The sequence below is a fragment of the Dipodomys merriami genome, unplaced genomic scaffold (genome assembly GCF_024711535.1).
Source record: "Dipodomys merriami isolate MVZ:Mamm:240054 unplaced genomic scaffold, mDipMer1.0.p SCAF_112, whole genome shotgun sequence".
Classification (NCBI taxonomy): Eukaryota; Metazoa; Chordata; class Mammalia; order Rodentia; family Heteromyidae; genus Dipodomys; species Dipodomys merriami.
Window position 1 is genome coordinate 222,186 of NW_027202405.1, and position 15,158 is coordinate 237,343.

At 38.6% G+C, this 15,158-nt stretch overlaps 2 protein-coding genes across 4 annotated transcripts in view; one reads left to right on the forward strand and one right to left on the reverse strand.

Moving 5' to 3' along the window:
* Positions 1 to 8,897, forward strand: part of Vgll2 (vestigial like family member 2) — a 36,018-nt gene extending 27,121 nt beyond the window's left edge. The window contains exon 5 of the mRNA XM_070015312.1: positions 8,815 to 8,897. Within this exon, the coding sequence (XP_069871413.1) occupies positions 8,815 to 8,880 (66 nt within the window). The 3' untranslated portion in view covers positions 8,881 to 8,897. The remainder of the gene's footprint in view (positions 1 to 8,814) is intronic.
* Ros1 (ROS proto-oncogene 1, receptor tyrosine kinase) overlaps positions 1 to 15,158 on the reverse strand; it is a 97,999-nt gene that overhangs the window by 6,396 nt on the left and 76,445 nt on the right. For all 3 annotated transcript variants that reach the window (XM_070015310.1, XM_070015311.1, XM_070015309.1), the window contains exons 40-43: positions 12,975 to 13,072; positions 12,013 to 12,216; positions 10,402 to 10,536; positions 2,411 to 2,574 (exon numbers count right to left, since the gene is read on the reverse strand). In XM_070015310.1, coding sequence (XP_069871411.1) covers positions 2,411 to 2,574; positions 10,402 to 10,536; positions 12,013 to 12,216; positions 12,975 to 13,072 — 601 coding nt within the window. The remainder of the gene's footprint in view (positions 1 to 2,410; positions 2,575 to 10,401; positions 10,537 to 12,012; positions 12,217 to 12,974; positions 13,073 to 15,158) is intronic.

A 15,158-nucleotide genomic window follows, 5' to 3' on the forward strand; every position in this document is an offset into this window, starting at 1 on the left:
TTCCTTACTGCAGTACTGGCTCTGAGAAGGAAGATGGTGAAGACTCAAGAACAGAGCCAAACTCTCATCCCCCAGCTCAGCAGGAAGATGATAGTCATTTTTCTAGGTGCAGAAAAATCATTATAGTTGACTTCCCATTCTTGATGTTTTCTCAAAAATAGTTCTTAATTTGTGTGTGTGTGTGTGTGTGTGTGTGTGTGTGTGTGTGTGTATGTGCGTGCGTGCGTGTGTGCATGCCAGTTCTGAGGCTTAAAGTAAGTGTTTGGACACTGTCCCAAAGCTTTTGTGCTCCAGGCTAGCATTCTACCACTTGAACCACAGAGTAATTCTGGCTTTTGGGTAGTTAAGTGGAGATAAAAATCTCACATGCTCCTTCCCTGGATGCCTTCAAACTGTGGCCCTCAGATCTCAGCCTCCTGAGGAGGTAGCATTACAGGTATGAGGCACCAGTGCCTGGCTAGTTCTTAATTCTTTTTTTTTTTTTTTTTTTTTTGTCTGTTTGTCTTGGGGCCTGAACTCTGGGCCTGGGCACTGTCCCTGAGCTCTTTTGCTCAAGGCTAGCACTCTACCACTTGAGCCACAGCGCCACTTCCAGCTTTTTTCTTTTTGCTTATGTGGTGCTGAGGAATCGAACCCAGGGCCTCATGCATGCAAAGCAAGCACTCCACCCCTGAGCCACCTTCTCAGTCCTAGGTCTTAATTCTTAATTAATTAAAAAAAATTTTTCAATCCATCATTTTTCTCAGCCAAATATGTGATTGTTACAAAATCTGAAATAAATGTCATTTAATGTGGGAAACTAAGACTGCATTGCCATAAGGCTGTTGGGAGGATTCTTTGAGTTAATGTGCATAGTGAGTGCATATAAAAAGTACGAAAATAAAAATCTAGGGCTGGGAATGTGGCTTAGTGGTAGAGTGCTTGCCTAGCATGCATGAAGCCCTGGGTTCGATTTCCTCAATACCACATACACAGAAAAAGCCAGAAGTGGTGCTGTGGCTCAAGTGGAAGAGTGCTAGCTTTGAGCACAGAGAGGCTCAGAGACAGTGCCCAGACCCTGAGTTCAAGCCCCAGAACTGTGAGTAAATAAACAAACAAACACCTAGCTAGAACTGTTATTATAACCTTTCACAAAAGAATTTTATTCCGTATATTTTGTATAGCTATAATTTGTTACCTGTCTCAGCCTATTAGATGAATGAAGCAATGCCACATGGCAAAAAGATCATCCCATAGACCTTGGAGAGTCTGATACAGCCTCCAGCAAGGCTCTAGTAGAGACTTTTTCTGTAAAGGCCCTCAGGGAAAGCTAAGCTCTTAGGCCCATCAAGAAAGCCTCTGTGGTTTTAATCATTTGTCTTTCATACCTTGGGAAGAATAGATTTCATAAGCAAAGAGCTGGTTTTTAAATTATAACACAAGACAACGGTAAAATCCATGCATCCTCTGGAGGCTGTGTATCTCTTCAGCACTGTCTACAAGCTTTTTCAGGAGCCTCTCTCCTTTGGGTCTCCATGACAATGCTTCCCACCATGGCTGTCCTCTACCCTTCTGGCTTCCCCTCACTAGTCCCATCATCTTCCTTTGTTATTCTCTCATATTCATGCATACCAAACAATATATTTTGCAGGAAAGCATACAAATAAAAAGACACATTAAAATAATGAGAGGCCGGGCGCTGGTGGCTCACGCCTGTAATCCTAGCTACTCAGGAGGCTGAGATCTGAGGATCGCGGTTCAAAGCCAGCCCGGGCAGGAGAGACCGTGAGACTCCTATCTCCAATAAAACAACCAGAAAACCGGAAGTGGCGCTGTAGCTCAAGTGGTAGAGCGCTTGCCTTGAGCTGAAGAGCTGAGGGACAGCGACCAAGCCCAGAGTTCAAGCCCCACGACTGACCAAATAAATAAATAAATAAAATAAAATAATGAGAATGTTTGCCTCTGAGGAAGGAAAGAAGTAGACCAGGAGAGGAATATGGAGACAAAAGGACTAAACAAATAAACAAGAGAGAAGCCCTGCATAGGCCAGTGATGATATTGTACCATAAATAGAGAGAATAATCACTCAAATCTGAGCTTGATGTTCAACTGGTGTAAGTCAGGGAGGAGAGGAACAGGCTTCATGAAAATACAGCCTAGGAGGTCAATTCTCCTTATTACTCTCACATTATAAATGCATGGGCCATAGCTCAACATTTAAAAAAAGTACACAATGCCAAGTAATTTTCAAGAAGAAACATAATGAACTATTATGATGAAGGTATCAGAATATATATATATATATATATATATATATATATATATATATATTTCTTATCTACCCTAAAGTGTTTCTCTGTATATTATATTCTGGCATGTTCCATTTGTATTGGGGGAAAAAAACTAGAAACCTTTGAAGAATCAAACTTACCTAGAAAGCCTTCGTTTATGACTCCACCATTGATGGCTTCATTTGGGCACTGAGGAATACTTCTTAAGGAAAAGTTTCTGAACAACTGAAGCTGCTCTTGAATCTTATCAAACGTAGGCCTTTGTTCAGGTTCTTGAGCCCAGCATTGAGTCATTAAATTCCACCTGGATATGTAGATGAAAAAAAGTAAATGAAGGTAAGTAAATGCTGACAACACATTATTACTGATAACCAAAGTATAGTTATTTTATTAGTGAAAGAGTGAGTTATTTCCAGTGCTCCATGATGAGAGTACACACTTTGGTTTCTCATTTAACAGAAGCTTGAAAAGTTACCATTATTTCTAGTTATTAATCTGAGTGAATAGATAGATAAATGGATGTCTGGAAATGTCTCCTCAATGGAGCTAAGAGCTATGAAAATTACTGAAGCTAAGATTTAAAAGACTTCATAAGCTAGGTGCCAGTGGCTCACGCCTGTAATCCTAACTGTTCAGGAGGCTGAGATCTGAGGGTCATGGTTCAAAGCCAGCCTGAGCAGGGAAGTCCGTGGGACTCTTATCTCCAATAAACCACCAGAAAACCAGAAGTGGTGCTGTGGCTCAAATAGTAGAGCGCTTGCCTTGAGATGAAGAGCTCAGGGAGAGCACCCAGGCCCAGAGTTCAAGCTCTACAACTGACAACAACAACAAAATAATAATTAATTAAAAATAAATAAATAAAATAAAATAAAAAGACTTCATATATACTCTATGTAAAACAGAATCTAATATTTGTCTACACCACCATTTAGAGGCAAAAATCACACATAAAGGCCAGATTTGATTCCAGAACTTTAGTTTGCCATTGTAGTATCAGTTCCTCGGACATTAGTTGCTGGCTAATTAAACATTATCTAAGAAATACCTGGAAAAACAGTAAATGAAAGAACCAACACTTAAGTGTTGGAGATATGACTCAACCAATGAACGAAAGCATCAGATACTAAGTTCAAGTCCCAGTCTCAGACAGGAAAAAAGGAAAAAGAAAGATGTCTTTCAGAGTAAGTAAAGTGACAATTGTCAGATGTGGGGATTTCTTAAATTTCCTATGAGTTAAATGATTTTGTAAAAAGAAAGTATTTTCCCCAAGATTGGGAATAGGAAACCCCTAATCAGTTTAGCTTTGTGTTGTATGCTAGTTTAAAAAATACCAAAAAAAGGAAATCTGTAATGTAAAAAAAAAAGCTTTTATGATGGATTTGTACATGGATTTGTTCCAGGGTGACCTATTTTCTAGCTGTGATCTTTCCACTTCAAATGGATATACATAGATTAATAATAGAGTCAGTAAAAATTTTAAATAAATATCTGTTCAGCCCTCTTAACTAGTTTTCATTCATTCACTCAGCATAGAATTGTCAGGTACTTATTTCACACCAGCTATTGCTAAAATATGAAGAGCTGGGAGTGCAGCCGGGCGACTCCTCTCCTCACAGGTGACAGGTGCAGGAAGTGGAAGGCAGTGACAGGATTTACCACATCGAGATTCATATGAGCTGGAAAGAAAAGTAACTCTTTCATATTGTCTAGAACTGATCAGGTCTTGTCTGGAGTCTCCAACTAACAGGAGAAAAAAATTATTTCATTTAGCACAACGCAGTTTATTACCTAGTATAGATGACCACTTGAGATAATCCATTTAGGAAATGTTCCAACTTTTCCATAAACTATCACAGACTATCTTATTTCCAACTCAGCTTTCCAGTGTGATGGCGTGAAACATACCAGGTGTGAAAGAGGCTTTATTGTGATGCGTAGGAATACACTTGTGGATTCTTTGAACCCCATATTGCTTTCCAAATCTTCACTAATCTCAGTGCCTGTTCTGGAATTCACCGAGGAGTTACTGGTCTGGTCTATCCTGTAGACATCCTTCCACTATGAACACCCTGAATTCTTCACCTATTCTTCAGACACTTTGCCATTGAACAAGTTCTCCTTGTTTCTCTGGTTACAGGCTTCTGTGTGACTCTTTCAAAGCCTGTATCTGCTGACAAGGCCCGGGAAACCCATGCCTGTTTCCCTCACAAGCCCACCGGGTGTTTCTTGGCAGAATCTCTAGCTATCAACAGAAACATTACACAATAGGGAAAACAAAAGAAACTTGAAGAAGAAACCAGACCTCCTTTTGTCCAGATATACCATTCTCCCTTCTGACATATGCTCCCTTCTTCCTCCATATTAACGTGGGGTCCCCTACTCAATCATCTTGTAATTCAAATTGGAAGGTGTTGGGGCTCTGCCTTTGGTGTGGCCTCTCTAACCTAACTGAAGTCTCAGGACCCTCACCTTCCTATCGCCATCTATAGAGTTGTCTTTTTCCCTACAGTTTCCCAGAGCTTTAAAAAGGAATAAGTAGCCACTCATTGCTGTTTAGATGAGACTACCCTGCTGGGAATGCGGCTTAGTGGTAGAGTGCTTGCCTACTATTCATGAAGCTCTGGTTCAACTCCTCAGTACCACATACACAGAAAACGCCAGAAGTGGCTCAAGTGGTAGAGAGCTAACCTTAAGCAAAAGAAGTTCAGGGACAGTTCTCAAGCCCTGAGTTCAAGCCCCAGAACATATTTATTAGACTATCCTTAAAGTTATAGTATTACCATCACTCAATCCTGGTACTAACAAGGAGCTAAAGGACTCGCATAACTCCTCCAAATTTGATTTTCAAGTTGCTAACTATAACACTTGTCAAGTATTTGATCTTTTTTGACCTTCTGGGCATAGGAAGAAAATTGGGGGCAAAAAGAAGAACAGATATGTAAAAACAAACTGAGAAAGTGTTTCAGAGTATTAATACCACCATATCAACAGGAAAAAATAATTTAAATTGTGTTAAATTCTTTTACAAGTAGAAGAGAAAAGAAACATTCATTCTAATGGACATGGCACATTTTTGGTAAGTAATTCACAGCAGGCCCTTCTACCATAGATGACATTTAAGCCCACGAACTTTGTAGGGAAATAAAACGCTAGTCATGGGAATAGGGTGTGGATAGAAGTCAAGAGCATGTTAGGAGCGGGAAAAGCATGTGTAAAGGCCTAAATTTGGAAAAGCTGGGCACATTTTAGAATCTGGAAGCAAGCCAGTGTGACTGAAGTACAGTCACTAAGGGGAGAGAATGAGATAAAAAAAAAAAAAAAAAAAAAAAAAAAAAAAAACAGAAGAGGAAGGTAAGATCCTGCAGGTCCTATAGACCAGGCAAGGAATTGGAAATTTATGGAAGTCTTAGAGCAGATGTAATATTTGCATCTTAAAGGCCTATTCTAGCTAATAGATGGATAATGGATTATATAAGAGCCAAGTGGAAGGTGTTAAAGAAAACTAGAGTGAGCACTAGTGGTGCTTTGGATTAAGGTAATGGTAAGGGAGCTAGAACAAGATTATATCAGTCACTAGGTAACATTGATGCAGGAATTATTACACAAACTTTTTTTTTAAAGCTAGTATCTATTTTAGAAACTATAATGCCATTTCTAATACATTACAGAATAGCACACAAACTTCCATTTACTTCATTTTTTGACAAGCACTCAAGTCAGAGTTAATACTACATAACAGGTATTATAGAGAAATTTAACAATTGGAATCTGCCCTGTGTATTGATCTGATTCCTTTTTATATGTAGTATAAGAAAACTCCATCCCATTACACAATGTCAAACTTGGTTTGTTTTTTTAATAGGAATCACATTTGGGAAAGAACTGAAAGACAATCTATTATGTATGTCTTTAGAACTTGTGCCAACAAGAAACAAGGACAATACACAGATCTCTATGTGGGATCATTAGATTTGGGGATACATTTATAACCGATATAAGATCATAAGTTTAAACTAACAGTTCAAATATGATCTTGATGACTAGGATGGGAGTTGTCCTAAGAGTTACATGCAGAAAGTGAAGTACTACATAATTCATCACAGGAAGCATTTCTGAAAATAATGTCATAAATCAAATATAATGTTAAGGTATTAATAAACTCTGGCAAGACAGTCATTTTGACCAGAAAGTATAACTTATTTGTTAATAATCTAGATAATTCTACAAAGGATTCAACATAATTAACAGAGATTACTTAAGATGAGGGAAATAAGGAAAAAGAGGAAGTTGAGAAACGGGCTGACAGCCACCTGCCCCTCATCTGCCTACTTACTCAGCCTCTAAAATTCAGCCTCTTGTTTAATTTATGTAATTTATGTAAGCAGTTAGTCTTGAAATTTTCTTCTATGGAGGTTTTAATTTCTATTGAATCTAATTGCAATTTCATTTAATTTTCTAGATGGCAAAAATATGACCTGTTAGTATGCAAGCAAGTCCATTTTATATCAGCATGCAGAGAAAATAAAGACAAACAAAGAAGAGCTATATAAAGCTACTTCATCTAAAAATAGAGAATGCAACTTGTGGTCTCAAATAAACTGGCAATGGAATAAAATGGAGAAACTTTTTAGGACTCAATGGTCCTTTAAAAACTATTACTTTTGTCTTTCAAATTAATTAACAACCTCCGTGACCAGTGGCATATCAGGGGCATCTTTCCTTACAGTATTCACTGTTCATTATTCAATATCATAAATGATATACTTGTACAAAATTATAGCTATAAATAATCAAGTATATTGCTTGAAATAAATTTGCTGGTCCTCCAGTTTGTTAAACTTTATCTGGCCTTGGCTGTTCTAGAAAAACACTCATTATACTTAAGTATCTCATTTGGCCAAGTATTCAGCTTGAAAATACCTCCACTTACTACGAAAACACTTTAGTCCTCTTTTACCTCAATTAGTCTTCAAAATAGCATAAAACTCATTAGCTGCATTTAACATTAGTCTCCAAGTCCTTGGATTCATGAAGCTATTAAAGTTCAACTCATGAAAACATCACAGCATCTTTTATTATTGAGTCTTTATAGACTCTTTATAGACAAAGCATATAAAATGCAGATTTCAAGAGTTGCCCTTACTTGCTATCAATCTCAGAGACCTCTTAGCATCTGGATATACACATTTTTAAGAGTATAAATATAATGTCAAGCCTCCATAATCAGGCGGTGTTGCCTCCTACATCTGAGAGACCCTCTGGAATTCCAGTTGCCAATGTGATCTGGCTAGCATAGGACCCAAAGAGCTCCCTCTTGATGTAGCTTGCCCTTTGATCCTGTTTCTTCTCATGAGTGGTGTGGCCGGCATGCAAACTAAAACCTGAAGAGAATATTGATGGCTGGGCTGTCCCTTGTACAGGTGCGAACCTAAGGAGGGAAGGGCAGGAATGCTCTGAACCCTACATTCCAATAATAGCTGTGAATAGCAGAGCCATCCAGGAGCTCATCTAACCCAAAGTGCATCCAGGTGCTGAGTATTTCATCAGTGAATAGAAGGTGTACCATGGCTCAGGGTAGACTTTCAACCCTCTAAGCTGGGCCTGTGATCTTAGAGAACTGCTTCAAATAAAAATCAGTTCCCTCTGTACTCTAAGGGGAGTAGTTAATCTTTATCATGACAACTTAAGGCCTAGGTCAGATTGAATGGCATCTGTGAGAGCCCTACTTCCGCACAGAGCTTGTTTTCCTGTTGGCAGTGAATGTTAACCCTTCCCGGGGCTCCATAGAGTCCTGCAGCCCATGTAGAGGACTGGGAGCATTGCTCACTTTTTATTAATGATATTCACATTAACTTTCAAGCACGAATCTTAATTACAAGGAAACTGCATATGTTATAAACACTAGGTTAAGTTATTCAACCTAGTGGATTACTCAAGACAAAACTAGACAGAATATTATCTTTCCCCACTCATCAGCAGGCATACTTTTCTAGCTCTTTTCTAGCCCTCCTTCTTTCCTCTAGCTGCATTAAACATAGCTACATTTTTTGCTTTACAACAGAGCAATTTATTATTCATTTCCATCTTCCCAAAACACAAAATAATTACACACATCATACAAAACATGTAATTCAGTAATCTATGCTTAAGGAGTCTATGCAGAAAATATTGTATAATTATGATGAGGTACATTATTCACCCCAAAGGGATCCAAAAGGCCAGCTAAAATCCAAGAGCATAAAGAAAATTGTGTGCTATTGAAATTCTAGGGGAAATGTCTGAGTGTTTAGGAGATGGGTAAAAGATGCAAAATAATTACTAGGATTTCTTTCTCAAATCTTATGTCAAAGGTTTTCAAATTTTGTTTAATTTCTCAATTCTAAATTACAGATTTTCCCCTCGCTCACAAAAGACTCATTAATTTTTTTTATTCACTTCTACTGAACTTACTCAAGTGTGCATGTATTTGATGATCTCCCTGCAAATATGCCAGAGGCTATAACAGCGAAATAAGAAGCTCCTAATAATTCTTATCCTCTTCTAGATGGAAGATTTAAATAATGCAGAAGATTCACCAGGAGAACACCCAACCAAGGTGCCCAGCTCTTAATCATCTTTTGGCTCAAGCCTAACTATTCCTGTAAATAACACAGCATCGTCAAGGCAGTACAGCTGTGGTATGCATTCGCATACTGCTAATTCCTTTTGCATTTGCCTGTACCACACAGTTTAGCACTTTATTACATTTTGGCTAGCCATCCAACTGCTTCGTGTGCATCGTTTCATTCAAAATATATTCTGAGATGCTGAAGAGCTGTGCTTTTGATATGAAGACTTCTGTAATTCATACAACCCTCGGCATGACTGTGTGTGTCCTGGTGTGTATACTTTCTGGTTATTCTTTTAGAAACCTCTTGGTTAAAACACCTGTTGGAAATGTTTAAAATTTTTATGTTTCTGCTGGAGTTGTCCATAGGAGGTGAATTAGTATCTAGCATAAGACTCTGTAAATAATTTTTTCTTTTACAACTAGACTGAAGTCACTCACTTTTCTGAAAACAACAAGGGCTAGTCATCATTTGATAGAATCACATTCACTCATTTTGTGCTAAGATCATAACTTGATCAAATATGTATACCCTATCAATCAATGTCAAGTATATCAGCAAAGGCAACCTAATTTTTTTTTGGGGGGGTGGTGTTGGTCGTGGGGCCTGAACTCTGGGCCTGGGCACTGTCCCTCAGCTCTTCAGCTCAAGCCTAGTGCTCTACCACAGTGCCACATCCAGCTTTTTTTGCTTATGTGGTGCTGAGGAATAGAAGGCCTCATGCATGCTAGGCAAGCACTCTACCATTGATCCACCTTCCCAGCCCAGCAACCAAATTTTTAAACTGTATGTTTCTTTTGGGCAGAGTCTTAAAAGTATGCAGAATAGCTGGGAACTGGTAGTTTATACCCGTTTCCTAGCTACTCGGGAAGCTGAAATCTGGAGATTGTAGTTTGAAGTCAGCAGAGGCAAGAAAATCTGTAAGACTCTTATCTCCAAATTAACCACAGAAGTGTGGCTGTGGCTCAAGTGGCAAAGCCCTGGCCTTGAGCAAAATAACTTAGGGACAGCACCCAAACCTGACCCTAAATTCAAGCCCCAGGACTGACACACATACACACAGAAAAACAATATTAAAATATTGTGATTGGCTGGGAATGTGGCTTAGTGTAGAGTGCTTGCCTAGCATGCATGGGGCCCTGGGTTCAATTCCTCAGTACCACATAAAATAAAATAAATTAAAATAAAATATTGTGATCAAGATAGCATTCAAATAAAATCTCTCAAATAAAATTACTGTGATCACACACATATGAAGCTTGCATTTACTTACAAGAACTTATTAAGAGTATAAGTATGTACTCCTAAAAATTTTTATTTCTGAATGAAATAACATGTGTGTATCTAAGTAAGAAGAAACCCTAATATAATTAGTAAATTAAGTCCCACAATTAATTTACTTTTTATGTGAGATGTACAAACATGTAAATTCTATTTTTGTAAAAATGTCACACCACTAAGACTATAATTGCAAGTGAATGTGTTTTTGTTCTAGGGTGGTTATGTGAACATAATTAACTTACAGATCATCAGGACAATTTCTTGGTGGCTCCAATCTTCCGCCTGTTTGTACATAGTTTAAAACATCAAGGTTGGAATGTGCTGGATAAGGTTGATGACCAAGAGTTAAAATCTCCCAAATCAGAATTCCAAAAGACCTAGGATATTAAAGGTTATTCTTTAATTGTACTTATTACAAAGATCAGGTTCACAACAGCTTCTCTAAAACATTACTGTTGGAAATATGTGGTCTATTTTGAGACTGACATCACTGGTCTTATAAAAGGTATGGGTAATTTAGAAGCAGAATAACATGAAGGAAAAAAGAACCATGAGGCCAGTCTGAGCCCCATCTCAACCAACAAGCTGGGCATGGTGATACATACTGCCATTCCAAACCATGTGAGAAGTGTGAATAGAAGGATCAAAAAAGCATGAGATCCTACCTAAAAAATAATTAATGCAAAAAGGGAGATAGAGGCATAACTCAAGTGTTCTAGAATGCTTTCTAGAATGCTTTCTAGCAGGCCTTGTGTTCAAACTCTGGTATTACCAAAAAATTAAACACATAAATGAATAAAAAGAACAAGACATTGAGAATGAGCCACATTTCAAAGGTGATAGGAAGGTTTGGAGGGTGAGGGGAGGATACAAATACATGAAAACAAATGCAGAGACACACAGGCAAACAAATGCACAAACACACATACAAACAAATATATAGACACACATACACACAGAGACATAAGCACACACATTGACTGGCATGCGTATATATATGTGCACACTCTTGCATGCTTACACAGACATTTAGAATACATACATGTGCACATGAGTTCCTGCCCATGGTGAAACATACCCTTCCCCCACAGTGCTCCAGTGCCTAGGATTTTCACAGCATTGATATGCAGACATAGATAGGGATGAACAATAGCATGTTTCACCATTTCCCTCCAAGTTGAGGAGGATAAAATGATAAACAGAGGAGGTTATAAATATTGCTTTGATAAATGGCAATTCCTTTGTACAACTACTTAAAGATAATTTTAAACTGCCAGTACTAAGGACCAATTTTTATTTCCTTTATATTTTTGCCTAGGACCAGGCCCACTTAAAAGTCACTAAACAAATCTTTGTATTTATTTTAAGCAGCTCCAATCAAAACTTGGTTGTTAACAAGCAAAAAAGTGGGGGTTCTTATTCAAATAACAAAGAGATGCCTAACCTTCCCCAATGTTCTATTCTCATCTCTATGCAAGACTTAAAAATTAATTACCAGGAATATCAAAATAGTAAGTATTTGGGCACATACTTCCACTTTAATCTGTAGATAACCAATTTCTAGTAGTCACAAGCTTACACATCACTGGAATATAAGCCAAAATACTTGACGTAAAAGTATCTATTTCATATGGATGTGTAAAGGGTCAAACTGACTGAGGGAGGAGCACAAATGGCTGAGATTCAGAATAGTTCCTCCCTGACTACAAGCTTGAAACCAATCACCTAACCTCTCTTGTCTTCTATTCTCTCATACTAAGAGCAAAAATGAAAAACAAGGTATCGTTTGAAGATCCCCGTGTCTCTGACATGTGACAATCAGACTGCGTGTCTTTGTGTCCCATTCAGCTCACCATACATCAGATTGAGTCGTGAAGATTCCATCCATCAAGCTTTCTGGAGCCATCCAGCGGACAGGAAGCAGGCCTTCCCCTCTTTTTCTATAATAGTCATTTTTATAGATGTCCCTCGCAAGTCCAAAGTCCCCAATTTTCACTACCCGTGAAGGACGGGTGTAATCTTTCACAGAGACAAGGCAATTCCGAGCTGCTAGATCCCTATTGAAAAAGTTACATTTAATGAAAATGATAAAGTTCCAGATATTAAGTGAATAACACTAGTGGCCCTGTAAAGACAATAGACTGAGCCAGATGCAGGTGGTTCATGCTTATGATTGTAGCTACTTGGAAGGTTGAGACTAGGATAATCAACAGTTTAGACAGAAAAGTTTGGGAGATCTCCTTCTCAACTCATAGCAGAGCATGGTGGTACACACCTAGCATCCTTGTCACATGGAAGGCTAAAATCATGAGGACTGCACTTCCAGGCCAGCCCAGGCAGAAAAGTCAATGAAACTCTGTCTCTATGGCACAAGCTGGACATGATGATGTGCACCTGTCATCTCAGCTATGGAGGGAGGGGTAGAGGTGAAAAATAGGAGTATCACAGCCCAGATGGTCACCAGAGCCAGAAGCAAGACTTTCTCAAAAATGACTGGCGGAAGTGGTGCTGTGGCTCAAGTGGTAGAGCACTAGCCTTGAGCTGGAGAGTTGAGGGACAGTGCCCAGGCCCAGAATTCAAGCCCAATGACTGACAAAAAAAATGACTGGCACTAAACTAGGACTGGAGGCTTAGCTCAGTACAGAGTACCTTGCCTAACTATTGTGAAATCCCAATACAAACCTTAATTTCACACACATACATACAATCAAAGAGGATATTGCTGTTTTAACAATGTTTAAGTATCTTATCTGATCTACCCAAACTATACGGAAGCAATCACCATAATAACCTTGCAACCAAATTGTCATTGTACCTGTGAATGAAATGCAACTGCTCCAAGTATACACAGCCTTTTGAAATATCTACACACAAGTCTACAAGGTCAACCAAGTTGAGTAAAGGACCATGAAACTAGAAGAAATAAAAGGAGAATTACAAACACTTATCCAACTTGCACAGATATATACCTATATATGTCAGTATATACTGATACCTAAATATGTATATACACCTTTGCATAGAATATCTAAAGGAAATCTTAGTTATGATTACAAGAATTCAGAAAAGAAAAAATAACAATTATTTGCTTTCTATCCATACATATATGAAAACACACACATATACATGATAAGCTATATCTATAGTAAGCAGAGATGACACAGAATTTTTATTGGAAAATCACTCAGTGATGTCAAACTTACCTGTTTCTATTCACAAGTTGTGTGAACTTGCTCGATTTGTTTGGTTAAGTAAATAACTTTCTCATATGTAAAATGGATGTAGGAATACTGCTTTTGCAAGATGCAAAATAAAATATGTAAGGGAGTTGGTCGGGCAGGGATATGATTGGTGGGAATCTAGAGACCTTCCTAATTAACTGCCCTCTCTTGACTCGAGCCTCCCAGTGTGGTAAGAACTAAAGAGACAGCCAGATCTCTTAAAAATATATAGAATATTTAATATGCTATATTACATGACAAGCACATAATAAACAGTTGCTGATTTTATAAGTAGAAATAATTGAATTATTGGCCCTTTATCATGTCAGTTAGGACAATGGGCTTGTTCTTCAGATGAATCCCATATCATTGGCAGCAATATTTTGTTTTCAAGTCACAGATTACTACTCTCATCCAAACGAGTCAGCACAAATATATACTTAAGCTTGCACTGACTGCTATTTCTAGGTGAAAAACACCAGTCAATATTTTTATTAGTAGCATATGGGGGGGGGTAATCCTGACTTCCTTCCTAGAAGCCAGAGTCATACATTGTGTGGGCCTTTGAATTGCCCTGCAATTACTCTGGTTCAGGCCTTTATCATCTCTAATCTGAGACATCCAAAAACTTCCTCTGTCTCCAGGCTCCTATTCTTTCATTAGCTCACTTGTGCCTTGCTTCCTGTAGAGTCTATTAAATTACTAAGCACAGCCCCTTGGCAGATCCCCCTTTTAAAGTGCTGTACCCCCTGCCTTCTATGACAAGCTCATGCTGTGCCTTAAAATGACAGCTATTGAATAGTGCCACGGCCTCATACAACTATATCCAGAACTGATTGACTAGGCGCTGACCTTACACCCAAGAATTAGTTCCCCTCTAATGTGGCTCATTGCATATGGTTGCGGCTATGACTGCTTGACGGGCTCCTTTTGACTGGAATGCTGCTTTGCTTTGAATAAAATCTACTCTACTTGTAAAGACTTTCTCTTGATGTAGAATCCTGCTTCTGAACTTCAGTTTTGTGGCTGGTATCCTATTTGCTGTTGACAAAGTTTCCATAGTGCTGCTTGCCTGTATGGGTCTCTGAGCATTGCCTCTTCCTCTCTACCCTTGTGACAATTTGTTGGAACACTCCACTCCATCTTGGGACCACTTGACTTCAGATGCTACCATTTCTTATCATTGATGTTTCTTGCCACCCTCCAGAAGGAATGAAGAGAAGCAGAGTTTTCCTGTGTGTTATGCTGGGGCAGGAGAATTGGATGGATAAATGAGGAATTCCAAGATAAAGTCTCATCTTTCACAGTGGAAAATGAATAGATGCCCCCTCACTCCTGACCCCCACATTGAAAAATCAGTGTTTAGCTGTGTTTGGAGTTTACAGAGGTAAACACCAAAAAGATAACATGCAACACTAGGAAGTGAAGATAGAACCCCAGGCTCCTGTTTTTATAATATTCACCTTGTAATATATTTTAATTGAAAAAAAATAGTGTCTAACTTGATAGGAGAAAACCACAGGGTTTCAGATCTATACATTTAAACTTTAGTGACTTGTCTCATGCCTTCTCATCTGAGGTATAAAGTTGGTTTGCATTGGTGGCCTTGTTCAGTTTTCCACAGTATTACCAGGGTCCACACTGTGCTGGGCACTGGGCGTGAAGGAGAGGTGAATGAGGCTGCATTATCAGGGCAAAACTACAGAGCTGACAGGACTTGTGAGTATGGGAAATAAAGCAGGGCATCAACTGGATAAAGTGGGAGAGCATATGTAAAA